Source organism: Hemitrygon akajei, chromosome 10 (genome assembly GCF_048418815.1).
Source record: "Hemitrygon akajei chromosome 10, sHemAka1.3, whole genome shotgun sequence".
NCBI lineage: Eukaryota > Metazoa > Chordata > Chondrichthyes > Myliobatiformes > Dasyatidae > Hemitrygon > Hemitrygon akajei.
Genome location: NC_133133.1, coordinates 175,717,068 through 175,743,871, shown reverse-complemented (window position 1 = coordinate 175,743,871; position 26,804 = coordinate 175,717,068). Strand labels below are relative to the sequence as shown.

The following is a 26,804-nucleotide window of genomic DNA, read 5'->3' as shown; positions in this document are numbered from 1 at the left end:
CTGGGCTGAAGTTGTATGTGGAGGCTGTGGGGTTGGGAATTGCAGCTCAGGAGGAGGACCACCCGTTCTAAAGAATGCTGTACCGTGTACTGTGCCCACTTCAGTCGTTAGGAATGCTGCAATAAAGGCCATGGCGGAGACTGTTGGAGGCCGCGAGGGCATTGTTACGAAGCGGTTTTGAACGGGAAGACTATTTTCTATTTGAAGTCTGTCAGCGGTGTGTTTTTGGCCCCGAGTCAGGGGTTAAGGTTGGGGAGAGTTTTTATGCAGGTGGAGCTGGTGTTGGCCCTCATACAGATGGGAATACGCTCAAACGTCCCTGACAAGGCCCTCATCCCCTACCTGCACTCCATCAGTGAGGTGAGTTTGAAACTAACCCCGATACAATATAGGGCACCTCCGCAGGGTTATGAGCACTCATTTTCATTCCAATGCCATCTGCTGCTGGGGATGCCGAGAGGCAGCTTCAGGTATATTTTGATGAGCATTATTATACCGTCCCGTGGGCTACGGGACACTGGAGGTGCCACCCCTGTAAAGAGCTTGGGCATATTCCAAAACATTGCCTGAACTGTCCGGCTGCCAACTCTGCCCCGGAGGCACAGCTGGACCTCCCCCGCTGACGCCCCTCCTGCTGTCTACCCTGTTGTCCCCTCCCCCCCACCAGGCCGTTGGCTGTGGACGTCGTTGGATACAGGGTGGGTAATGGTGAGGGGTGGGTTCAATGGGGGCAGGAAGGTGAAAAAGCAGGAAAAGCATCTGAAGGCTTCTCCCCCAGAGGATGACCAGCTTGTTGCTGTTGAACTGAGCCTGGAGGGTCTCGTGGCTCCTGAAATCCAGCAAGAGCCTGGGGAAGTCGGGGGAGGGAGGTGGTGGCGGAGGCTGATGAGGACGCCTCTGAAATGGAGGTCGACGTGCCTCAGCATATATGCGGCCTGAAACCGCAGAGGAATGTGTCCCCTGAGACTGGAGATCAGGGTCCACAAGAGGAAGAGGAGGATTTACCCCCGGTAAAGGCCCTATGTGTGGAGTATATTCCCCCAGAGCTGGAGGATAGCCCTATCGTACAGGGGCCCTCTGCTGGGGTGGCATTTTCTGAAGGTGTGTCCTCTGGGCTGGTGAGCGGTGCCACTGTAGAGAGGCCGTGTGGGGAGGCAGATGCCTTTGGTTGAGACTGCGCACTCAGTATTCCCTGGGGATGGGAAAAGCCCTGTAGAACAGGGGTCACCTGTGGGATTGGTTTCCCAGATTGTTGCCTCAATGAAGGTCAAGTGCCCTACGGAGCGTGTAGTCCACGAGGGGAACCGGAGACACCCAGAATCACCATCCCACGCAGCTAATCGGAGGGAATATGTCCCAAGGGGTGAGGAGGTTGGGGACTCTCCCAGTGCTGAATCTGGGGAGGGTGACAAGGGTGTGGAGATGGGTTCGGTCCAGCAAGCTCGTATCCCGGTTGTGGGAGGAATTCTGGATCCAGAGGTGGTGGGGCCTCCCTCTGACGCTGGTCCTGGGGATGGTAGGACCAGCATCTACAGTTAGGGTGAGGAGGGAGGTGGTCACATCAGGTGTGGGTGACGAGAGTGTTGGACGTGGTGAGGAATTCTGGATCCAGAGATGGTGGGGCCTCCCTCTGTCGCTGGTCCTGGAGATGGGATAGAGCCTGTGGTCAGATCTCCCATTGGGGCCACGGTGGGGAAGATAAAGGGGGACTCTTTTGAAGCAGAGATGGCAGACTTGCTTGAGCCCAGCACCAAGTCACAGCCCATCTCTCTGGAGGAGAACCGGCAGTTTGTGAAGGACTACTGCAGGAAACCATTTGAGGTCCAGCTGGCCACTGATCGATGGTCCAGTCTGCAGGGGGTTATTCAGTCCATCTGAACTGTCCTACAAAAGAAGGGGAAGGGAGTTGAAGTGACCTGTAAGGAGAGGCGCCAGTTTAAGAGACCCTTGGAGACCCCGGAGAAGGGTTGTGGGGTGAAGACGGGAAAGAGGTTGAAGGAGAGCTCTGCTCCTTCTCCCAGGGGTCTCAATAAAGTGAGTCATGAAGTTAAGTGTTGCCACCCTTAATGCCAGAGGTGGTGGGGGGGCTCTCCGCAGATTCCATTATCTCTCTGCCCTCTGAGACAGGTGATATGTGGTAAGATTCTTGCAGGAAACCCGCACCTTTCCAGATGGATCCACCTGGCTCCTGAAATGCCGAGGGATGTTGGGGTGGGGGGGTGGGTGGGTGCAGGTTGTCCACATGAGTCACCTCAGCTCCAATTCCAGCGGGGTGGCCATCTTGTTGGCCCTTTTTCTCCATCCTGAGGTTTTGCTGGCTCAGAAACTCGTGCCAGGCCACCTACTTCACCTAGCCGTGTGCCAGGATGGTGTGCCGATGGATTTTGTAAATGTGTACACCCCTGAGCCTGGCCCAATACAGTTGCGCCTGTTCTAAGAGATGTTTGTGTTGCTGGGTCCATAGATCAGAGCGAATGGATAATCCTAGGAGTGATTTCAATCGCACCCTCATGGAGAGGGATCGCACTGGTCCTCAGAGTAGTCGAGCATCAGTAAGACAGTTAATGGAGTTGGTTGTGTCCTCTGACTTGGACGATGTCTGGCGGAGCCTTCACCCCGACCTCTGTGCTTTCTCAAGGAGGTACAGAGGGGGTGAAGACGCGCAGATCGATTAACTGTACATCTCCAGGGCACACATCTCCCGGGTGTTCGCTGCCTCCATGTGGCCGGTTGTGTGCTCGGACTGCCACTTGGTGTGGGCAGAGCTGAATGCGCTGCCCACACGGGTAGAGTTCACAAACTGGCATCTCAAAACCGGCTGCTAGAGGGCGGCTGGTTCCAGGATTCATTCCCTCAGTTTTGGAGGATCTGGCAGGAGGAACAGGGAAGTTTCCCCTTCCTGAGGCTCTGGTGGGATGTGGGCACGTCTCACATCCGACTGTTTTGCCAGGAATATGCTAGCGGGTCGACCAAGTGGTGGTTGTCCGGAAACGATTGGCTTGAGAAGGAGCTGATCGACCTGGAGTTCCAGCCAGGGACGACTAGTGGAGACCAGCTCCTCTGGGATGAGTACCAGACGAAGGAGGAGGCACTGACACCTGCAGCTTGAGAGGTCCCAAGGCGCTTAAGTGAGGTCGCGGGTCCAGATGCTGCAGGATCTGGACCGCGCCCTGCCCTCCTCCTACTCTCTCGAGAGGTGAAGGGTGTCCACAGGCAGTGAGTGGAGTTGCTGGCAGAGGATGGCTCCTCCGTCACGGATCCGGCGAGAATTGTTGAGGAAGTTCTTTCCTTTTACGAGGCTCTTTTCACACCGGAACCATGCAGTGAGGATGCACACGGAGCTCTGTGGGAGGACTTGCCGAGGGTCAGCCTGGGGGTGCTGTGTGACTTGATGGACCGCTGCCTTTGGTGGAGCTGACCAGTGCCCTCAATCAGCTGCAGAGAGCCAAGACCCCATGAGTAGATGGGTTGACCTTTGAATCTCTCTGAGCCTCTGGGACATCCTAGGAGTTGATTGTGCAGGGGATTGGGGGAGAGCCTGGTGATGGTTGAGATGCCCCTCTCTTGGCGTAGAGCTCTTGTAGCCCTGTTGCCAAAGAAGGGGATCTCTGTTGCCTGAGGAACCGATGGCCAGTATCTTCCCTCAGTGTGGAGTACAAGATCTTTGCCTGGGGAATGGCCAATCGTCCAGGCTCCGTGCTGGCGCAAGAGGTCCACCCTGACCAGTCCTACACAGCCCAGAGTGGTCAATCCACCATGTCTGGGACCTGATTTACCTGTGCAGGGAGGCTGGTCTGTCAGTTGCCTCTCTCTTCCTTGGCCAAGAGAAAGCGTTTGGCAGGGTGGACCACGAGTACCTTTTTGGGACTCTGTGCCACATTTTGTGGTCCGTATCCAAATGTTGTACACTGCTACAGAGTGCCTCGTTAAGGTTAATGGGTCGTTGACAAGCTCCCCTGTGCTTGGGGGTGGGTACGTCAGCAGTGCCCCTCGTCAGGGCAGTTGTTCTCTGTTTGCGTGGTGCCTTCTCCATAGGAGATTAACGGGTTTGGTTCTACATGAACCAGAAATGGAGGTTGTCTTTTCAGCTTATGCCATTGACTTCCTCCTCATGGTCACCAGCTGGTTAACCCTTGCAGAGGATGCAAGACTGTCAGCCGATCTTCTCGGCCGCGTCCTCTGCAAGGGTCAACTGGGAAGAGTGTTCGGGTCTCTTAGTGGGTCAGTGGCAGGTGGGCTCCTTACCAGAGGGGCTGAGACCCTTGGTTCTACTTGGGGGTCTGCCTGAGCTCGACGGAAGAGGTCTGGCCGGTGAACTGACAGGGCTTGGATCCCTGTCTGATTATTCTAGTCCCAGCCACTGCTTTTGTCTCCAGGACCCAGAGGGGCCGGTGGACTTCTGGGGCATTTGGAGGCATTGAATCTCTGCCGCAGCCCTGAGCCTTCCGATGTGGAGGGCAGTCGGTCATTGGTGTGGATGTGCACCCAGCTGGTGGCTCTCCACCTCCGGACCCTGCAGAGATACCTGTACAGTGACCAAGCTCTGGAACAGTATGTGTTGGTGCCAAACTTTCTCTGCTGGGGACGCTGCCTGCAGGAGACAGTGTGGCTTCCAGCAGACAGCATCAGCCACAGCGCTCTGAGGGAGCTGCCTTGTTTTACCGAGAGCTGTTGAGCGTATGGGGTCAGGTCTTGTCCACACAGGGTGATCCTGCACCCATGGGGGTACGGTGCTCTAGCTGTCAGGGGGTCTGGTCACCATCCTATCACAGTGGGTCGGGGGGGGTCAGGAAGTGGAGCGTTTCCGGCTGCACCGCCTCCTGATGGGCTGGAGGTACTCATCAGACCCAGGCCTCGGGATACCACGTGGGAGAGGGTCCCACACAACATGAACCGTCTCGTGGGGATGCCCACTGTGCATTCCGTGATGCTCCATAGCATTTCTTGTACAGGCTGCTCTTGCACACCTTTCATTTCCTTGCCTGCATCTGCCAACTGGATTTGCCTTCACAGTCTGGCAGCAGTGGAGGTCCCCAGCAGAAATCTCTGAATCTCTACACAGGGTCCTTCTCCTGTACTTTGGGGATCTGGGGTGGAAGGTGTTACGTAGGGCAATACCATGCAACAGGTTCACTGACACCCCGTCCCCCTGTCCAGTCTGTGTCCGGGAGGGGTCAGTGTACCAGCTTTATGGAGTGTGAGGGGTTACAGCCCCTGGGGGAGTATCTGAAGGGGCTGCTGCTCAGGTTCTGCCTGCACTCAGCCCTGCGCTCCTCGTACAGGAGGGGGCGGGTTGTGAGGAGGGTCTACTGGTGGGCTTGGTTCTGGGCCTGGTGGCCAAGGTGGCCATTCACGGGCCTGGGCGATGGAAAGTCAAGGGATCTGCCAGGGTCGACTGCCTGCCCCTCTTCCGAGGATACGTTCGTGCCCGGCCATACTTCGAGAGGGAGCATGCGGACACAATGGGTACAGTGGGGGTTTTCTGGTTGCAGTGGGCTCCCCAGGGAAATGACTGTTTTATAGACAGTAATAATCATATTTTAATTTAAATTAATTCACTCTCTTGGAAATACTGAATGTTTGTACTTTGTGTATTTGTTTGTAAATAAAGGTTTATAGTTTTGTTAAAAAAGAGGGTGGTACTGAAGGGGGGTCACACTAGGGAGGGGTGGTAGTGAGGGAGGGTCACACTGTGGGAGGGGTGGTACTGGGGGATGGTCACACTGTGGGAGGGGTGGTACTGAGGGAGGGTCACACTGTGGGAGGGGTGGTATGAGGGGAGAGTCACACTGTGGGAAGGGTGGTACTGAGGGAGGGTCACACTGTGGGAGGGGTGGTACCGGGGGAGGGTCACACTGTGGGAGGGGTGGTAGTGAGGGAGGGTCACACTGTGGGAGGGGTGGTATGAGGGAGAGTCACACTGTGGGAAGGGTGGTACTGGGGGATGGTCACACTGTGGGAGGGGTGGTACTGAGGGAGGGTCACACTGTGGGAGGGGTGGTATGAGGGAGAGTCACACTGTGGGAAGGGTGGTACTGAGGGAGGGTCACACTGTGGGAGGGGTGGTACCGGGGGAGGGTCACACTGTGGGAGGGGTGGTAGTGAGGGAGGGTCACACTGTGGGAGGGGTGGTACTGAGGGAGGGTCACACTGTGGGAGGGGTGGTACCGGGGGAGGGTCACACTGTGGGAGGGGTGGTACTGGGGGAGGGTCACACTGTGGGAGGGGTGGTACCGGGGGAGGGTCACACTGTGGGAAGGGTGGTACTGAGGGAGGGTCACACTGTGGGAGGGGTGGTACTGAGGAAGTGTCTTACTGTGAGAGGGGTGGGTCAGAGGGATGGTCATACTGTTGCTCTCTAAAACCTCTCTTTCTTCCATTGAGTGAGTATGTCTAGCTTCCCCTCTAGTCCTGTAGTTCCTGGGTGGGTGCTGAACCAGTGTGAGACATGCAGATGGGAGAGGAGATGCCTGTGCATCTGTGTGACCCCAGGATCTCTGTGCCTTTGGGAACTCCCCCCTCATGGATACTCTTGTGCCGGGGCTTTGCAGGAGTCAGTGGGAACGTTGAATCTGACTGGCTGCATCATCGTCTGGTACGGAGGGATCAGAAAAGCTGCAGAAAGTTGTCAACTCCATCATGGGTACTTGCCTCCCCAGCACGGAGAACATCTTCAAAAGGTGATTCCTCAAAAGGGCAGCACCTGTCATTAAGGACCCCTGCCACTCAGGACATGCCCTCTTCTCATTGTTACCACCAGGAAGGAGGGACAGGAGCCTGAAGACCCACACTCAGTGTTTCAGGAACAGCTTCTTCCTCTCCACTGTTAGATTTCTGAATGGACGATGAACCCATGAACACTCACCCCCTCTCTTTTTGCACTATTTAATTTAATTGAATGTTTTTATATATATCGATCGTAATATATAGTTATTATATTGGAATGTACTGCTGCTGCAAAACAACACGATTCACAATGTATGCCAGTGATATTAACCCTGATTCTGATTATTTTTCGGGAAGCTTTGAGCACCTCTTTGAATTGTTCCTTCTGCCTGTCGGAGAACTCAAGGCAGAGCTTGTCCCAGTAATCTTGTGCTGACCTGCGATCACAGTGTCCTTACTGAGGTTGGATCCAGACTGAAGGTGATGTAGGATTAAGAAATCCCAATCTTTTCATGCTACGGACCAATACCATTATGCAAATTGTCTGTGGACCCCAGGTTGGGAACCTCTGCTCTAAATGATCCCCATAGCCTGCCGGAAGGTGCTGATGGTGAGAGCAAACAAGGGCTGTGTTGAGGGCAAAGTTTCAACCTTGCTTGTCTGCATTGGTGTTGTGCTGTGGGGTACAGATAGCAAGAGTGCAGATGGTGAACCAAAATGGGGGAGCAGGACAGCACAATGGGCTGAATGGCCTCATCTTGTTCCCATTGGCAGCCACTGGAGAGGCTGTGTAAGTGCCGCTGAGTCTATCTCTGGCGTGCACACCTCACATCTCATGGTCCAAAGCTCCCCGGTGTCTCTACTTCCGGAGCAGGCTGAAGGGAGCTGGACTTTGTGTATCTATACTCACGTCATTCTGCAGAGGCACAGTAGAGAGCATCCTAACAAGCTGCATCACTGCTGGTATGGAAACTGCACTACAACGGGTAGTCAAAGCTGCCCAACCCATCACCAGCACCAGCCTCAGCCTATCCACCATCAAGAACATATATTCAGAAAGGTGCCAGAAAAGGGCTAGTCACATCATGAAGGATGCTGTATACTCTGCTCATGGACTGCTTGTCCCACCCCATTAGGGAGGAGGCTACATAGCATCCATGCCAGGACCACCAGACTCAAAAATACTTCCCCCAAGCAGTAAGGCAGATCAACACCTCCATAAGACCATAAGATCTAGGAGCAGATTTAGGCCATTTGGTGCATTGTGCCTGCTTCACCATTTCATCATGGCTGATCCAATTTCCCTCTCAGCCCCAATCTCCTGCCTTCACCCAGTACCCCTTCATGCCCTGACCAATCCAGAATCTATCAACCTCTGCCTTAAATATTCATAAAGACTTGGCCTCTGCAGCTGCCTGTGGCAATGATTTTCACAGATTCACCACTCTCTGGCTAAAGAAATTCCTCCTCGTCTCAGTTCTAAAAGGATGCCCCTCTATTCTGAGGCAATGTCTTCTGGTCTGAAACTCTCCCACCATGGGAAACATCCTCTCCACATCCACTCGATAGGTTTCAATGAGGTCACTCCTCATTCTTCTGAATTCAAATGAATACAGGCTCAGCCATCAAATATTCTTCATATGACAAGCCATTGAATCCTGGTCTACCACCCTGGACCTCCACACCCCAACCTCAAATGCCCAGTGTCACTTTATGGACAGACAGTCTATATAAACTATCTCATGTGTTTATATTTATTATGTTTTTTTTATTCTTATTTTTTGTGTTCTTTACCTTTTTTTTGTGCTGTATCGGATCTGGAGTAACAATTATTTCATTCTCCTTTACACTCGTGTATCGGAAATGACACTAAACGATCTTGTTATCTTGAATCTTGAAACTTGAACTGTGTGAATCTTTGGATGCGAGACCTGGCGGCCGCACTGATCTCACATCATCTCCTTTTCTCTCTCCTCCCTGTCTGTCCACTGTGCTGTGTGTTTCACTCGGACTTTCTGCTTGCCTGTAGACATTTCGGTCAGTCTGCTTGCGGTGGTCGTCAGTTTCTGTGCTCTTGCCCTGTTGGTAGTGTCACTGTTTGTGTTTTGGAAGCTATGCTGGCCACACTGGAAGAACAAAGGTCTGACATCTGATGCCAATAACATCCCTCAGCCAGCGCCCAGCCATGACCCCGAACCCGAGGAAGCTCCGGAGAAAAAGGAAGTTGAGGAGGTCAGAGAGAACAGGAAGAGCTCTATGGTGTTACTGGCTACCCCCATGAAGATCAGCCAGACCTCTCCTGACATCCCGGCAGAGGTACAGGCTGCCCTCAGAGAACACCTGCTGAAACACACCCGGGTGCAGAGGCAGACGACAGAGCCCACCTCTTCCTCCAGGTGAGTGAGGGGGACACATCCTGAGGACATGGAGGACGGAAGCGATGGCTTTGTGGCCAACTTGGTGGATGAGGTGGAGGGGAAGGTAGTGTCGATGAAGCAGGGAGTCTACCGAAAGACTGGGAGACTGGGCAAAGAAGTAGCAGATGGGATATAGTGTAGGGAAGTGTATGGTCATATATTTTGATAGAAAGAATAAAAGCATAGACTATTTTCTAATGGAGCTAGTTCAGAAATTGGAAGTACAAAGGGACTTGGGAGACATGGAACATCTTCTGCCAAGTCCCATCAACCTGCACTGGGACCACAGCCCTCCATACCCTCTCATTGATGTACCAATCCAAACTTCTCTGAAATGTTGAAATCAAACCTGCAAGCAGCACTTCCACCGGCAGCTCATTTCACACACTCACCACCCTCCGAGTGAAGAAGTTCCCCCTCACGTTCCTCTTAAACATTTCACCTTTTACCCTTAACCCATGACCTCTAGTTGTAGTCCCACCCAACCTCAGAGGAAAACGCCTGTTTGCATTCACCTTCATAGGAAAATCTGCAGATTCTGGAAATCAAAGGAACACACAAAATGCTGGAGGAACTCAGCAGGCCAGGTAGCATCTATGGAAATAAGTAAACAATCAACCTTTTGCACTGAGACCCTGTATCAAGACTCCTGGCCTGCTGAGTTCCTCCAGCATTTTGTGCATATTACTTGCATTTACTTTATGAATTCCTCATAATTTTTTATATCTTTATCAAATCTCCCCATATTCTTCTACGCTCCAGGGAATAACGTCCTGACCTATTCAATCTTGCCCTCATATCCCAGCAACATTCCTGTAAATTTTCCCTGTACTCATTCAGTCCTAGTTCAGGATTCCCTAAAGATTAACAAACTTAGAATTGATTTTGAGAGGACTGGAATATAGAAAAAGGGTGTAATGCTGAGGCTTTATAAGCCAGTGGTCAGACTGCACTTGGAGAAATTTTGGGCCCCTTTTCTAAGAAAGGATGTACTGGTATTGGAGATTGCCTACCCCACTTTATTCTGACTTTATTCCTGATGAAGAGTCTTGGCCCTAAACCTTGACAGTTTATTCCCCTCCATAGATGCTACCAGACCAGCTGGGTTCCTCCGGCATTTTGTGTGTGTTGCTCTTTTTCACAGAAAGCACTTTGATGTCAGGTGTTAGAGCAATTGGGTTAATGCAGGGTAAACTAAACTGGTAAATTGGTTTATTATTGTCACCTGTACAAAGATACGGTGAAAATCCTGTCTTACACACCGTTCATACAGATCAGATCATTACACAGTGCATTGATGTAGAACGAGGGGAAACAATAACAGAATGCAGAATAAAGTGTAACAGCTACAGAGAAAGTGCATGCAGGCAAACTGTAAGGTGCAGGGTGATAATGATTGAGAGCCCATCTTCTCATACTAGGGAACCATTCAACAGTCGATAGCAGTGGGGTGGAAACTGTCCTTGAGCCTGGTGATAGGTGCTTTCAGGCTTTTGTATCTTCTGCCCGATGGGAGAGGGGAGAAGGGAGAATGTCTGGGGTTGGTAGGGTGTTTGATTGTGTTGGCTGCTTTGCCGGGGTAGTAGACGGAGTCCATGGAGGCGAGGTTGGTTTCCCTGATGTTCTGAGCTGTGTCCACAACTCTCTGGAGTTACTTGTGGTGAGGGAGAAGGTGGGGTGGGGGAGATGAGTGAAGGCCTTGGCATCGACTGCCCCTCCTTTAGGTTTCAATGTTTTTAAGTACATGTGACAAATAAAACTCATCTTTAATATTAATCTTTAAACTGAACTTTTTACAAATCCAATGAGCTGTAACCTCCATCGCATACAACCAGAGATGAAGCATGGAAACAGACCTTTTGGCCCATTGAGTCTGTGCTGACCCATTTACACCAATCCCATTTAATTCTATTCACTTCTCATCAGTTCCCCGCAGAATTTACCGCTTAGCCACTGGGGATAATTTGCAGAGGGGGATTCACTCACTGACCAGCAGCGTTATTGGGATATGCGGAAGGTGCAAAGGATCTTGCAAGTCCTCATGAAGCTTTCCCTGATAGTTAAGGTCCATGGGTGAGATTTTAAAAAGGAACGTCTGCAGGCTTTTGGCTTTCTTTTCCAGTGGCTCAATTGAATTGGGATCGAGAGAGGAGGCAACTCACAGGGCTGTGAGTGAGATTTATAAACGGAGTGTCAGTGGGCTTTTGCTGTTTTCCAGTGGCCTAATCAAACAGCAATTCAGTAGCAAATGCAAATAAAAGTAAAGGTAGAGACAAGTGAAGTAGCCATTGTGTGAGTCGACCAGCATCAGAGTGAGAAGAGTTCGGCTCATCTGGCTTGGGTGAGGAACATATCAGGTAAGTTTGTTCTTCTTCATTCTTTGTCTGCTAGTGCATAGTGCAGTGAGGATGGCTCCAGGGGCTGTGTTGTGCTCTTCATGTCAGATGTGGGAATTCTGGGAGATCTCCAGCCTCCTGGACAACCACATCTACACTAGGTGCAGTTCCTCAGAGAATGTGTCAACAAACTCGATAATCTTCGGCTTATACAGGAAACTGAGGAGATGATAGAAAGGAGGTACAGGGAAGTAGTCACCCCGAAGTTGCAGAATGTACCTGGGTGACTGTCAGGAGAGGGAAGGGAAATGGACAGCCGGTGTAGAGTACCCATGTGCTGTCCCTTAAATAATCAGTATGCTGCTTTGGATACTGTTGAGGGGGGTGACCTGCAGGGCGAGCCACAGCAACCAATCCTCCGCACTGAGTCTGGCTCTGTGACTCAGAATGGAAGTGCGGAGAAGAGGACTGCAGAAGTGATTGGACATTCCATGGTTAGAGAATAGACATGGAATTCCGTGGACCCAGATAGTGCCAGGGACAGGGATGTCTCAGATCAGGTCCACGGCATCCTAAAGGGGAGGGTGAGCAGTCGGAAGTCTTGGTACATATTGGCACCAATGACATGGGTAGGAAAAGAGAAGAGGTCCTGAAGAGAGAGCTTAGGGGGCTAGATAGCAAGCTGAAAAGCAGGGCCTCCAGGGTAGTCATCTCTGGATTGCAGCCTGTGCCACTCACTAGTGTAGGTAAGAGTAGGATGATTTAGCAGATGAATGTGTGGCTGAGGAACTGGTGCAGGGGACAGGGTTTCATTATTTCTGGATCATCGAGACCTCTTCTGGGGAAGTTATGACCTGTACAAAAGGGATGGTTTACACCTCAGGAACCAATATCCTTGTGGGCAGGATTGCTAGAACTGTTGGTGAGGGTTTAAAATAACTTGTCAGGGGGTTGGGAAACTGAGTGATAGGGCTGAGGATGGGGCAGTTGGTATACAAGCAGAGGCAGCGTGTGGTGACTCTTTCAGGAAGGGCAGGCAGATGATGGGGCAAAATTGCAGCCAGTGAGATAAGCTGAAGTGTAACATGGGCCAAAATTGAAAAGGGTGATGAACACAGGACAGAAGGTGTTACATTTGAATGCATGTAGTGTTTGGAATAAGATAGATGATCTTGTAGCACAGTTTGAGATTGGCAGCTTCGACGTTGTGGGTATCACTGAGCCGTGGCTGAAAGATTATGATTGGGAGCTTCACATCCAAGAATACATATTGTATCAACAGGAGAGGCAGGTGGCATGCTCTGTTGGTAAAAATGAAATCAAATCCTTAGAAAGAGGTGACATAGGATCTGAAGATGTGAATCCTTGTGGGTTGATTTGAGGAACTGCAAGGGTACAAAGACCCTGATGGGAGTTATGTACAGGTCTCCAGAATGTGGGCTACAAATTTCATGAAGAGATAGAGAATGCATGTCAGAGGCAATGTTACAATAGTCATGGGGGATTTCAATATCCAGGTGGATTGGGAAAATCAGGTTGGTGCTGGATTCCAAGAGGGGAAATTTCTAGAATGCCTACAAGATAGATTTTTAGAACAGCTTGTGGTTGAGCCCACTTGGGGATCAGCTATTTTGGATTGTGTGTTGTGTAATGAATTGGATTTGATTAGGGAGCTTAAGGTCGAGGAATCCTTAAAAGATAGTGATCGTAATATGATAGAATTTACCCTGCAGTTTGAGAGGGAGAATCTAAAGTCAAATGTATCAGTATTACAGTAGAGTAAAGGGAATTACAGAGGCATGAGAGAGGAGCTGGCCAAAGTTGATTAGAGGGGGACACTAGAAGGGATGACAACAGTAGCAATGGCATGTAATAGAGCAAAAATTAGTGGGAAGTTTTAAAAAACCAACAGAAGGCAACTAAAAATGCCGTAAGGAGTGAAAAGATGAACTATGAAGGTAACACACACAAAATGCTGGAGGAACTCAGCAGGCCAGGTAGTATCTATGGAACAGAGTGAACAGTCAATGTTTCGAGCCGTGACCCAGCACTCATCAGGAGACCTGATGGAGGATCCTGGCCCGAAACGTCAGCTGTTTACTTTCTTTCCCAGACACGCTGCCTGGCTTGCTGAATTTCTCCAGTATTTTGTGTGTGTTACCTTGATTTCCAGCATATGCAGATTTTCTCCTGTGTGAATTATGAAGTTAAGCTAGTCAATACTATCAGTAATGACACCAAAAGTTTTATCAGATATATAAAGAGTAAAAGAGAGGCAAGAGTAGATATCGGACCACTGGAGATTACACTGGAGAGGCAGTAATGGGGACAAGGATATGGTGGACAAACAGTAAATATTTTGCATCAGTCTTCATATTGGGATACACTAGCAGTACATCGGAAATTCGAGAGCATCAAGGGGCAGAAGTGAGATCAGTTGCTATTACTACAGAGAAGGAGCGTGAGAAGCTGGAAGGTCAGAAGGTAGAAAAGTTACCTGGACCAGATGGACTACACTTCTGGGTTCTAAAGTAGGTAGCTGAAGACATTAGTAATAATCCTTCAAGAATCACTAGATTCTGGCATGGTTCTGGAAGATAGGAAAATTGCAAATGTCACTCCACTCTATCTCATTGGGTGTATTAATCTCAGAAAGGATATGCTGGCATTGGAGAAGGCCCAGCAGAGGTTTACGAGAATGATCCTGGGAAAGAAAGGGTTAAAATTTGAGGAGTGTTTGATGCCTCTGAGCCTGTACTCACTGGAGTTTAGAAGAATTGAGGAGAAATCTCATTGAAATCTATTGAGTACTGAAAGGACTGGACATGGAGAGCAACTCACACAAAATGTTGGGGGAACTCAGCAGGTCAGGCAGCATCAATGGAAATGAATAAACAGTCAATGTTTCAAGCCAAGACCATTCATCACTGGAGAGGATGTCTCCTATAATTGGTAAGTCTAAAACCAGAGGGCACAGCCTCAGAAATCAGGAATGTGTCTTTAGCCAGAAGGAGGTAAATCAGTGAAATTCAATGCCACAGGCGGCTGTGGGAGCCAGGTCATTGAGTATATATAAAACGGAGGTTGATAGGTTCTTGATTTGTCTGGGTGTCAAAGTTTACGGGGAGAAAGGCAGAGGGTAATAAATCAGCCATGATTGAATGGTGGGGCAGACTTGATGGCTTAATAATGGTCTTATGGAAACTCACAGGGCAAGGAGAACATGCAAACTCCATCCAGACAGCACCTGAGGCGGGAATCGAACCCAGATCCCTGGAGCTGTGAGTCAGCAGCTCTACCCGCTGTGTCACACTCTGTGAGTAGAATCTGATCCCAGGGAAGGGTGTGAATTTGAGACTGAATCGTCTCCGTTTGTGTCTGCAGGCATAACTCCTTTAGGAGGCACCTCCCAAGGCAGATGCATGTCACCAGTGTTGACTTCAGCTCAGACAGCCTGCCCCGGGGAGAGACCACCACCAGCATCGGCCGCATCAAACCCGAGCTCTACAAACAGAAGTCTGTTGATTCACAGGACGGTGAGGAGGAGGAGTTGAAGACCAGTGGCAAGTTAAACTTTACTCTGAGATATGACTACGAGAACGAGAACCTGATTGTGACGATTCTTAAATGCTTGGACTTGCCAGCAAAAGACGATTCCGGAACCTCAGACCCATACGTTAAAATTTATCTCCTACCTGATCGGAAAAAGAAGTTCCAGACTCGGGTCCACAGGAAGACGCTGAACCCCAGCTTCAACGAGAGCTTCCAGTTCCCTGTGTCCTTCGACCATCTGAACAACCGAAAGCTACACTTCAGTGTGTTTGACTTTGACCGGTTCTCCAGACACGACCTGGTTGGTGAGGTGGTCACTGACAATCTGTTCGAGCTCCTCGAGCTTCCCAAGGAGGACACCATCTGGAGGGACATCGTCTGCGTCACATCGGTGAGTATGGTTGTTGTCGGTTCACCAGTCACCTGGTGAGGCAGCTCCTGGACCAGTGAGAAGGTCCAGGCTCCACACCGAATAACTGAATCAGATTTACTGTCACCGGCAGGAAATTGGTTAACTTTACGGCAGCAGTACGATGATAATGTAGAAAAAAACAGTGAAGCACAGTGAGTATATATATTTAAATTAAATTAAATAACTAGTGAAAAACAGAAATTAAAAAAGTAGTGAGTTCATGGGTTCAATGTCCATTCAGAAATCTGCTGGCAGAGGGGAAGAAGCTGTTCCTGAATCACCCGGTTACAGTTAGGGTGACCCACAAGTGCTGTGTTCAGTTCTGGTCACCTCAGAACTGGGCTGAGAAGCGGCAGATGGAGTTCCACGCAGATAAGTGTGAAACGGTTCATTTCGGTAGGTCAAATTTGAGGACAGAATATAATACTAATAGGAAGACTCTTGGGGTCCATGTCCAAAGGACACTCAAAGCTGCTGCGCAGGTTGACAATGTTGTTAAGAAGGCATAAGGTGTGTTGGCCTTCATGGGACTGAGTTCAAGAGCCGTGAGGTAATATTACAGCTATTTAAGACTTCGGTCAGACCCCACTTGGAGAACTGTGCTCAGTTCTGGTCACCTCACTACAGGAAGGATGTGGAAACTATAGAAAGGGTGCAGAGGAGATTCACAAGGATGTTGCTTGGATTGGAGAGCATGCCTTTTGAGAATAGGTTGAGTGAACTCGGCCTTTTCTCCTTGGAGCGACAGAGGATGAAAGGTGACTTGATAGAGGTGTATAAGATGATGAGAGGCATTGATCGTGTGGATAGTCAGAGGCTTTTCCCCAGGGCTGAAATGGTTAGCATGAGGAGGCATAGTTTTAAGGTGCTTGGAAGTAGGTGCAGAGGGGATGTCAGGGTAAGTTTTTCTACACAGAGAGTGGTGTGTGTGTGGAATGCACTGCCTGTGACGGTGGTGGAAGCAGATACAGGAGGGTCTTTTAAGGCTTGTACACGCTGGAATTAAGGAGATTGAGAGGGGATCTGATTGAAACATATAAGATTATTAAGGGATTGGACAAGATAGAGGCAGGAAATATGTTCCAGATGCTGAGAGAGTCTAGTACCAGAGGGCATGGTTTGAGAATAAGGGGTAGGTCATTTAGGACAGAGTTAAGGAAAAACTTCTTCTCCCAGAGAGTTGTGGGGGTCTGGAATGCACTGCCTCGGAAGGTAGTGGAGGCCAATTCTCTGGATGCTTTCAAGAAGGAGCTAGATAGGTATCTTATGGATAGGGGAATCAAGGGATATGGGGACAAGGCAGGAACCGGGTATTGATAGTAGTTGATCAGCCATGATCTCAAAATGGCGGTGCAGGCTCGAAGGGCTGAATGGTCTACTTCTGCACCTATTGTCTATTGTCTATTGTCTTAGACGGTACATGGAGCTTAGAAAAATAGAGAGCTATGTGATGGGGAAATTCTCGGCAGTTTGAATTGAATTGACTTAATTTCTTACACCCCTTCACATAATGAGGAGTAAAAATCTTTATGTTACTTCTCTGTCTGAATGTGCAATGTGGAAATTACAGTAATTTGTAATAAATCGTATGTAGAGTAAGATATAAAACAGACCAGTCAATATAGCTTAGAAATACAATTTTTATCAGTGTGAATTAATCACTCTGAAGGCTGGTGGAAGAAGCTGTCCCGTTGGTCCAGGCTTTAATGCTGTGGTACCGTTTCCCAACAGCTTCAGTGCCGCCGTAGAGTGTACCGTTTCCCGACAGCTTCAGTGCCGTAGAGTGTACCGTTTCCCGACCGCTTCAGTGCCGCGGTAGAGTGTACCGTTTCCCGACAGCTTCAGTAGAGTGTCGCCCCCGGCACAGCCACACAGCGGGACAGCAGGTTCAGGCTAATGATGCAGGAATCCTGGATGTCAGCAAGCCACACCTTGTGCTCCATTGTGATGCACAGCCACCTCTTCCCTTTCCGGCTACCTCCACCATAGGAAACATCTTCTCCAAATCTGCCTTATTCTGTCCTTTGAACATTCGGTAGGTTTCAATGAGATTACCCCCCCCCCCATTCTTCTAAATTTCAGTGAGAACAGACCCAACGCTGCCAAATGCTCCAAATATGTTAACCCCTTCATTCCTAGAATCATCCTTGTGAACCTCCTCTGGACTCTCTCCAATGACAAGACATCCTTTCTGAGATATGAGGCCCAAACTATTGACAATACTCCAAATATTGCCTGACTAGTGTCTTGTAAAGCCTCAGCATTATCTCCTTGCTTTTATATTCTATTCCCTTGAAATAAATGCCAACATTGCAATTTGCTTTCTTTACCACAGACTCAATCTGTAAATTAAAGTTCTGGAAGTCTTGCACAAGGACTCCCAAGTCCCTCTTCACCTCTGACGTTTGAACCTTCTCCCCATTTAGATAATAGTCCACACTATGGTTCCTTTTACCAAAATGCATTATCATACATTTCCCAATGCTGTATTCCATCTGCCACTTTTTTGCCCATTCTTCCAATTTGTCTAAGTCCTGCTGCAATCACATTGCTTCCTCAGCACTACCTACCCCTCCACCTATCTTTGTATCATCTGCAAACTTAGCCACAAAGCCATCAATTCCATTATCCAAATCATTGACAAACGATGTGAATAGTAGTGGTCCCAATACTGACCCCTGAGGAACACCACTAGTCACTGGTAGCCAACCAGAAAAGGCCCCTTTTATTTCCACTTGCTGCCTCCTGCCTGTCAGCAATTCCTGTATCCATGCCAGTATCTTTCCTGTAACGCCAAAGTATTTTGACTAAACATTGCCGTTACTTTACTGATTCCTCTTCAGTAATTTGTGACCAGTTCTACATAACTTCCTGGATTTCATTTTCTTTCATTCCCTCAGCATCCCTCTCAACCCCACCGAGATCTATCTGCTCAGGTAATTGGTGTGGCAGTGGGCTGGTTGTATTCAGAGAGATGGTGGAATTGGAGGATTGCTGTAACACAATCCACCCACCTTCCTCACCCATGTGAGGAGAGCGCACGCTGCCATTGTTCAGCTCCTGGACACAGCCTTGATCATTCTAGTCTTAGAGTCATAGAGCTCTAGAGCACAGAAACAGGCCCTTCTGTATATAGAAACATAGAAAGCCTACAACACAATACATGCCCTTCAGCCCACAAAACTGTGCCGAACATGCCCCTACCTTAGAACTACCTAGGCTTTACACATAACCCTCTGTTTTTCTAAGCTCCATGTAGCCATCCAGGAGTCTCTTAAAAGACCCGATTGTTTCCGCCTCCACCACTGCTGTCGGCAGCCCATTCCACACACTAGGCCATTGCTAAACTGTTACTTGCCTGGTCTCATACCCCTCCCTGACTTGGTAACCCCCTCTGGCCCCTACACCTCTCCCTGACTCTGTAACCCCCTCCAGCCCCTACACCCACCCATCTCTGTAACCCCATTCGGCCCCTAGACCCCCCCCCCATCTCTGTAACAGCACTGGGCCCCTACATCTCTGGTGTCCCAACTCCGTCCGTCAGGTCCCAGTGGTCAGAGTCTACTTGGCAGCTCCACCATGTCAGACAAATCGTCTGGTGGTTCAAACCGCTTCGGAGGGTCATTTCCAGCACTTTTGGGGAAAGAATGGGCGAATGGGATGTCTACAATCCCTTTGAGGGGTTGGAATGGGACAGGGGGGCCGAATGCTCTCAGTGATATAAATGTTCTCACAGAGGTTTCTGAGAGGCATAGATAGAGTAGACAGATTGGGTTGAAATGTCTAGACCCAGAGGGCATGCAATTAAGGTGAGAGGGGGTAATTGCAGGTTTTTTACACAGAGTGGTTGGTGTCTGGAATACACTGTTCTGGGGTGGTGGTAGGACAGTTACATCAGAGACTTTTAAGAGACATCTAGATAGGCAAATAAATGTGGGAAATGGAAGGATATGGACATTGTGTCGGCAGAAGAAATTAGGGTTGGCAATTTGATTACTAATTTCATTGTGAGCTGAAGGACTGTCTGTACTGCTGTACTGTCTTTGTTCCATGGTCTATGTTCTCTGAAGATGTGACGTTATGGTCATTAATTTTCCTCATCGATTACCTCCAGAAGAGCAGATGGAAAGTTCTGGAATGAATGTTAATGATCTTTGCGTCACGTTCTGACGGTTGTGTAAATATTGACTCCAGAGTAAGTATGTCTGTCAGCTATTTTATAACAGAGGGATTAACTCACTAAAGACCAGCGTGAAGCAAGCTGCTACATTCCTTACAACATTTGCAGGCACTGGGAGTGATGGACTTACTGACCAATCGGTTTATTATTGTCACATGTAGCGAGGTACAGTGAAAAACTTGTCTTGTATACTGTTCACGCAGATCAGAACAAGGTAAAACAATAATAATGCGGAATAAAGTGTAACAGTTATAGAGAAAATGCAGTGCTGGGAAGCGATATGGTACAAGATCATAACAAGATCCATCATATCATACTAGAGTGCCTAGGATAGAAACTGTCCCAGAGCCTGGTGCTGCATGCTTTCAGGCTTTTGTATCTTCTACCACCTGGGATGGAGCAGAAGAGAGAATATCCGGGTAGGGTGGGGACTTTGAGTATGCTGGCTGCTTTATTGAGGCAGAGAAAGTGTAGACAGAGTCCATGGATGGGAGGCTGGTTGCTGAAACATGCTGAGTTGTGTCCACAACTCTCTGCAGTTCCTTGTGGTCATGGGCAGAGCAGTTGCCATAACAACCTGTGATACACTGGATAGGAAGCTTTCTGAGGTGCATTGATAAGGATTGATGGGGACATGCAAATTTCTTTTAGCCTCTTGAGCAAGTAGAGGTGTTGGTGAGATGTGTTGGACCAGGACAGGATATTGGTAATGTTCATTCCGAGAAACATGAAGTTCTCAGCCTGAGCACTGTTGATGTAAACAGGATTGTGTCCCCTGTCCGTGGCCAGCTCTTTTGTTTTGCTGACACTGAGATAAGGCCTGTTGCCAGTGCGGGTAGCAGTAAGGTGCAAGGCCAGAACTAGGTAGATTGTAAAGTCAAAACTTCACCTTCAGCATTCAGCCTGGGAAAAATACATACTCAGGACAACAAATATCACAGGTCTTTAAGTCCTTTATTTGTTTTAGATGTTTTAATGCAGAAAGAATCAAAATAAAAACAACAAAATGAATTTTAAAAAACGGTTACTGCTGTTACAATCCCAGCTCACACTCTTATGTATCAACTTGTTACATATTAAATATGAAAATAAATAAAACAAAATATACAAAACCAATATGGTAGAATTATTGGCACACACGTGCTTGACTTCCAATAAAGTATTGTCTAGCCCCTAAACAAATTCACCTCGCTCACACTACTAGCCCAATAAGGAACTTTGCACAATCACGCCACCCTGTGCCGATTCCTTACTCGTGAAAATCTTTCCGTACTGTACAACCAGTACTCCTAGGGAAAAGTATCTCCCAGTTTTGATGTTCTTTCTAGAACATTGTAACTCTTCTTTCTACTCCGCAGTGCATAATAACGTTACCGTTTTCTGCTAAAGTCACAGGCAACTATTTTAGCGTTACCATGGTGAATAGGTAGGTGCACTTTAACAATAAAAAATAATATTCAATGGTCACCTGATTACACATAGACCAATTCAGCACAGGAACAGGCGCTTTGGCCCATAATGTATGCCAAACCAATTAAATTAGTAATCAAATGGCTAACTAACTAAGCTCTTCTGCCTCCACAATGTCCATATCCCTCCATTTTCCTCATAGTCATGTGCCTAGCTCTCAGTCCTCTCAACCTCAGCACCACTGATATAGGCAGGAGCAGTGCTCCCCCTCCCCACCGTGCCTGAAGTCAGGACCAGCTCTTTCGTTTGGTTGACATTGAGGGAAAGGTTGTTGTCAGGACACCAGGTCACTAGGCTGGAGATCTTCCTGTACTCCGACTCACTGCTATCACAGCCCACCACGGTGTTACCATCTACAAACAAGTAGCTGGAGTTAGGTCAGAATCGGGCCACTCAGTTGCAAGAGTTGTAAGTATATCCGGACCAAATAAAAACCATGAATTTCCCCAGGATTCCTGATTGTCAGGTGTTGCTACAAATTTCAGCTCTCGGAATTTGAGTGTGCTTCTGTTAACTTCCTTCCATCTCTACGGCAGGACCTGATGATGCCCGGATAACATCTCAGCCAAGGATCTCTGTGTTCTAGCCCAGTCTCTTATTTCTCCCAGGATTTGATATCCGTATTGGTTTATTATTGCCACATGTACATAAGAAGCTTTTTATCTGCATCCCATTCAGACTGATCATTCTCTACATAAGTACATCCGGGTAGTAAAAAGATGACTGAATGCAGAATGTCATGCTACAGTTACAGAGACAGCGAAGTGCACGTCAACAAAGGAGACGGTCATAATGAGGTCATGAATTCATCTTTTAGTATTTGAGGGGTCTGTTCTGGAATCTGATAACAGTGGGATAAAAGCTGTCCTGGAATCTGGTTCTCAGCGTTTCCTACCTTCTGTCCAATGGGAAGAGAGAATGTCTAGGATGGGAAGGATCCATAGTTACACTGGCTTTTTTATGGAGGCGATGAGAAGTAGAGATGCTGTCAAAGTTTCTTGATTCTGGTACCTGTATGGCTGGACCAGGACAGGCTGGTCAGACAGGAAGATCTGTAGGTGCACCTGTAAAGATTGGTGAGGATTGACAGGGACATGCCGAATCTGTTCAGGGAATTGTGGTAATCTGGAAACAGTCCTTCTGTGACATGAATCTGCATTTGGATGGAGCAGGTAGGTGGGTATGTGGTCTGTTACTGACACGGCAGAATAATCAGACCACGGACTCTCCCAGCACAGGAGGAGGCCATTCAGCCCATAATGCCAGGCATAGCAAAAGACCTCCTCCTTGAAGAGTGCCCCAGTGTGAACCTCTTACTTCCTGCACAACCCTGTTCAAGCACTTGTCAAATTCAGTATTTGTTTATTGAGAGATACAGTACGGAACAGGCCTTTGATATGCTGCCCATAGCCCACCAATTTAACCCTAGCCTAATCACGGGACAATTTACAATGACGAAATAACCACTAACCAGTCTTTGGACTGTGGGAGGAAACTGGAGCTCTTTGAGAAAACCCCCACACACGGGAAGAACATACAAACTTGCGACACCAGAACTGATCTCTGAAGTCCTGAGCTGTAATAGTGTTGCACTATGTTTACAATTATACAGGTTTTCCCAGCTTTCCGAAGGTAGAGCGTTCCTATGAAACCGTTTGTAAGCCAAAATGTCGTAAAGCGAAGAAGCAATTACCATTAATTTATATGGGAAAATTTTTTGAGCGTTCCCGGACCCAAAAAAAACCTACCAAATCAAATAACACATCAAACCTAAAATAACACTAACATATAGTAAAAGCAGGAATGATATGATAAGTATACAGCCTATATAAAGTAGAAATATTGTATGTATGGTGTAGTTTCACTTATCAAAATCAGGAAGACAGCAAGCCAAAATGGATTTGGAGAAAAAAAATCGGCACGTACACGCACGCGCACACAAGGCTTCACGGTCATTGTAGTCTTTCTCGGGGTAAACACACGTATAAAGCAGGCATCTTATTTTCATAAAAGTGAAAATCCTCTTTGGTTAGCAAAAACAGGTACTAATGTAGGTCTTTCGTAACAGTGAGCTGTCGTAAAGCGAACGTTCGAGAAACGGGGGCACCTGTATTTGTTTCCTCTTCAGCAATTCCCTGCTGATAGTAGCCATCATAAACGTTCCCCCACACCCCACTCCATTGGTGACACCTATTACCTGTAACCCTCCAGTTCGGCCGGCGGTGTTAGTCTAGGGAAGACAGTCTCTGGCCCCACCAAATGTGTGAAATCTGAGGGGCAAAGCCGTCTGTTTGTGTGGATGCTGTGTGATGTGTCCCCTGTTACAAATCAGTATCACGAAATAACAGACTATACATCATATGCAATTAAACGATTTAGCTTTATAATTCTTAATTTGACTAGAGGGTTAGTAAAGAAAACAAAAAGAAAAGGGCCCACATTAATGAAACAGTCTGATGCCCACGTTGGAGCTCACGGATTCCTGTCTGGTGGTCCTCCATCGATTTCCCCCGGGTTTCGTCGACTCCTGGCTCCACTCCAAGACCACTCCTTTCAGGCATCTTCTCTCTTCATCTTCCACCAAACAAAAGACCTCGAACAACTCACTCTCAAGCACACAAGAAAAAACACTCCCTTCATTGGATGGCGCACATTCCAAAGCCCCTGTTATCTCCAGCCATAATCCAAACACTACTGCTACTGAAAACCCATTGCATTAACAGTGAAACCTTTCCCAGAGCGTTACATACCTTTTTGCTTTTCGTTCTCTGTTGAACCTGCTCTACTCATTGTAGAACCATTCCAGATCCTCTCCATGTGACCATAATGCATAGGAGCATATTTAGGCCACTTGGCCCATCGAGTCTGCTCCACATGGCCGATTTAATTTCCATCTCAATTCATTTCTCCTGCCTTCTCCCTGTAACCTTTGATCCCCTTGCTAACCAAGAACCTATTAACTCAGCTTTAAATATATTGCTGACTTTGGCAACAAATTCCACAGGTTCACCACCCTCTGGCTAAAAAAGTTTCCTCATCTCTGTTCTAAAGGGATTTTCTTCTATTGTGACACTGTTCCCTCTGGTCCTAGACTCTCCCACTGTGGTAAATATCCTCTGCATGTCCACCTTACCCAGGCCTTTCAAAGGCATAGATAGAGTGGACAGCCAGGCTGGAAATGGTTAATACAAGAGGGCATATTTTTAAGGTGATGAGGGGAAAGTATGTGGGATGTCAGAGTTAGGTTTTTTTACACCGAGTGCGGTGGGTGTGTGAACACGCTGCCAAGTGTGGTGGTGGAGGCAGATACATCAGGGGCATTTAAGAGACTTAGGCACATGGATGATGGGAAAATGGAGGCAATATGGGAGTGAGGGGTTAGATTCATCGTAGAGTAGGGTGAAAGGTTGGCACAACATCATGGACTGAAGAGCCCATACTGAACTGTACTGCACCATACTGTACTGTACCATACCATACCATACCATACTGTACTGTACCGTACCATACCATACCGTACTGTACTGTACTGCTCCATGTTCTATGTAATATTCCTAATTCTGAACTATTTATTATTCCAAATAGCTTGATTCTGCTCCTATGTCTTATTGCATTGTGGTCTTATATTCGGTAGCTTTCAATGAGATCCCCCAATCTTCTGTCTTGCCTCTGGCTGTCACTGGGACCTATCCATCCCCAGGACAGTTGAACCTTTCTGAGTGTGTGTTCAGCAGTGGACACACTGCTCTCCACTCAGGGTTCTGCTGCTCGACACAGAACTGAAACAGGCAAGTCAGAGTAACTCACACAGAAAGCTGGAGGAACACAGCACGTCAGGCAGCATCACAGTCTACAGTTCAGGCTGAGACCCTTCAGCAGGACCGGAAAGCATAACTGAAGATACCAGAATAAGAAATGGTCAGACAGCTGGTGGTGTCATTAGACTCCGAGGCAAGTGGTCTCAGGTTCGCATCTAGTTGGTTCCTTGCACACTTTCCATCCATGTTGGGTTGTGTGTTGAACTTGCAACTCAGCCTCATAAAAAGCAGAGTAAGTGCTAAGGAAATGGCAAGGTTGTTACCAGATGTGCACAAGGCATGGAGAGGAATATCAACAATATTTCAAAGAGAGTTTGTAGTGACTTGCATTTTGTTTGTGTTGTTCTGGATTTCCAGCATCCGCAGAATCTCTTGTGTTTATGATTTGCTGCTCCACTGTAAAGTCTCTTCAAGGGATGTCTTCCCTGAAGAAGTTTAAATCTTCTCTTCAGTGGGAGTTCTGTGGACCCTTTCTCTGTGATCTCTGATCTATCACCTTCCACCTTTCACCCCCCCAACCTTCTTATTCTGGTTCCCTACCCCTTCCTTTCCAGTGTTAAACAAAGCTCTTGGTCCAAAACTCTGACTGTTAATTCCTTTTCATGGATGCTGCTTGACTTGCTGAGTTCCTCCAGTATTTTCAGTGCGTGCTATGGATTTCCAGCTTCTGCAGAATTTCTTGTGTTTCTGAACAGCCAAGTCACGTGTAGCTTTTTGTTATGTTCACAAGGACAGTGAGGTACAGGTAGAATGAATAGGTCCAGGTGAGGTACAGGTAGAATGAATAGGTCCCCGTGAGGTACAGGTAGAATGAAAAGGTCCAGGTGAGATACTGATGGAATGAAAAGCTTGCTTGAATCATCATTGCAGGCACTTAGGTACAGACAACGCACTGAACATAAATTGTACCACACAGTAAAATAAAAGGGCTGTAAACCAAGACCTTAGTACAAAAAAAAAACACACTTGGAAACAAGTCCATGGTAGAGCCAGAGCTGGTCCATGGAACACTTTAACAAACTTCTAGAGATGCACAATGGGGTCGATCCTATCTGGTTGCACCATGGCCTGGTATGGAAACATCAGTGCCCAGGAATGGAAATGTCTACAGAATGTGGTAGATAAGGCCCAGTCCAACACTGGCAAAACTGAGGACATCTACACGGAATGCTGTCTCAAGAAAGCAGCATCCATCATCATGACACCCTCTATCCAGGCTATAGTCTCTTCTTGAAGCTGCCATCAGGAAGGAAATACAGAAGCCTCAGGACCCACACCACCAGGTTCAGGAACCATTAGTCCCCCTCAACGATCAGGCTCCTGAACCAGTGTGTATAACTTCCGTCACTTCAACGCTGACCTGATTCCACAACCAACAGAATCACTTTCCAGAACTCCACAACTCATGTTCTCAGTATATTTGTTTGCTTATTTACTTTTCTTATCACCTTTTTTTGTATTTGCATAGTCTATCTTCTTTTGCACACAGATTGTTTGTCAGTCTGTGTGTCGTTCTTTACTGATTCTCTTCTATTTCTTTGTGCTACAATGAATGCCTGAAGAAAATTAAATTTGGATAGGTACATGGATGGGAGGGGTATGGAGGGCTATGGTCCAGATGCAAGTCAATGGGATTAGGTAGAATAACAGTTCAGTATTGACTAAATGGGCCGAAAGGCCTGCTTTTGCACTGTAGTGCTCAATGATTCTACAATTTGAAATGTCAGATGTTAATGTCTGCCTTTAATTGCTGCCTCTGCCCACAGGAGAGCGTGGATTTGGGAGAGATTATGTTCTCTCTGTGTTACCTTCCCACAGCTGGGCGGATGACTCTGACCGTCATCAAATGCAGGAACCTGAAAGCCATGGACGTCACTGGATTCTCTGGTAAGCTCAACCACAACACCGGAGAGGCAAGTGCTGTTGACAAACATGGGTGTTTTGGAACAATGT

General features: G+C 48.0%; 1 protein-coding gene across 1 annotated transcript in view; it reads left to right on the top strand.

Annotated features, from left to right (window-relative positions):
• LOC140734996 (synaptotagmin-10-like) overlaps positions 1 to 26,804 on the top strand; it is a 79,097-nt gene that overhangs the window by 31,756 nt on the left and 20,537 nt on the right. The window contains exons 2-4 of the mRNA XM_073059792.1: positions 8,696 to 9,062; positions 14,804 to 15,362; positions 26,618 to 26,738. Coding sequence (XP_072915893.1) covers positions 8,696 to 9,062; positions 14,804 to 15,362; positions 26,618 to 26,738 — 1,047 coding nt within the window. The remainder of the gene's footprint in view (positions 1 to 8,695; positions 9,063 to 14,803; positions 15,363 to 26,617; positions 26,739 to 26,804) is intronic.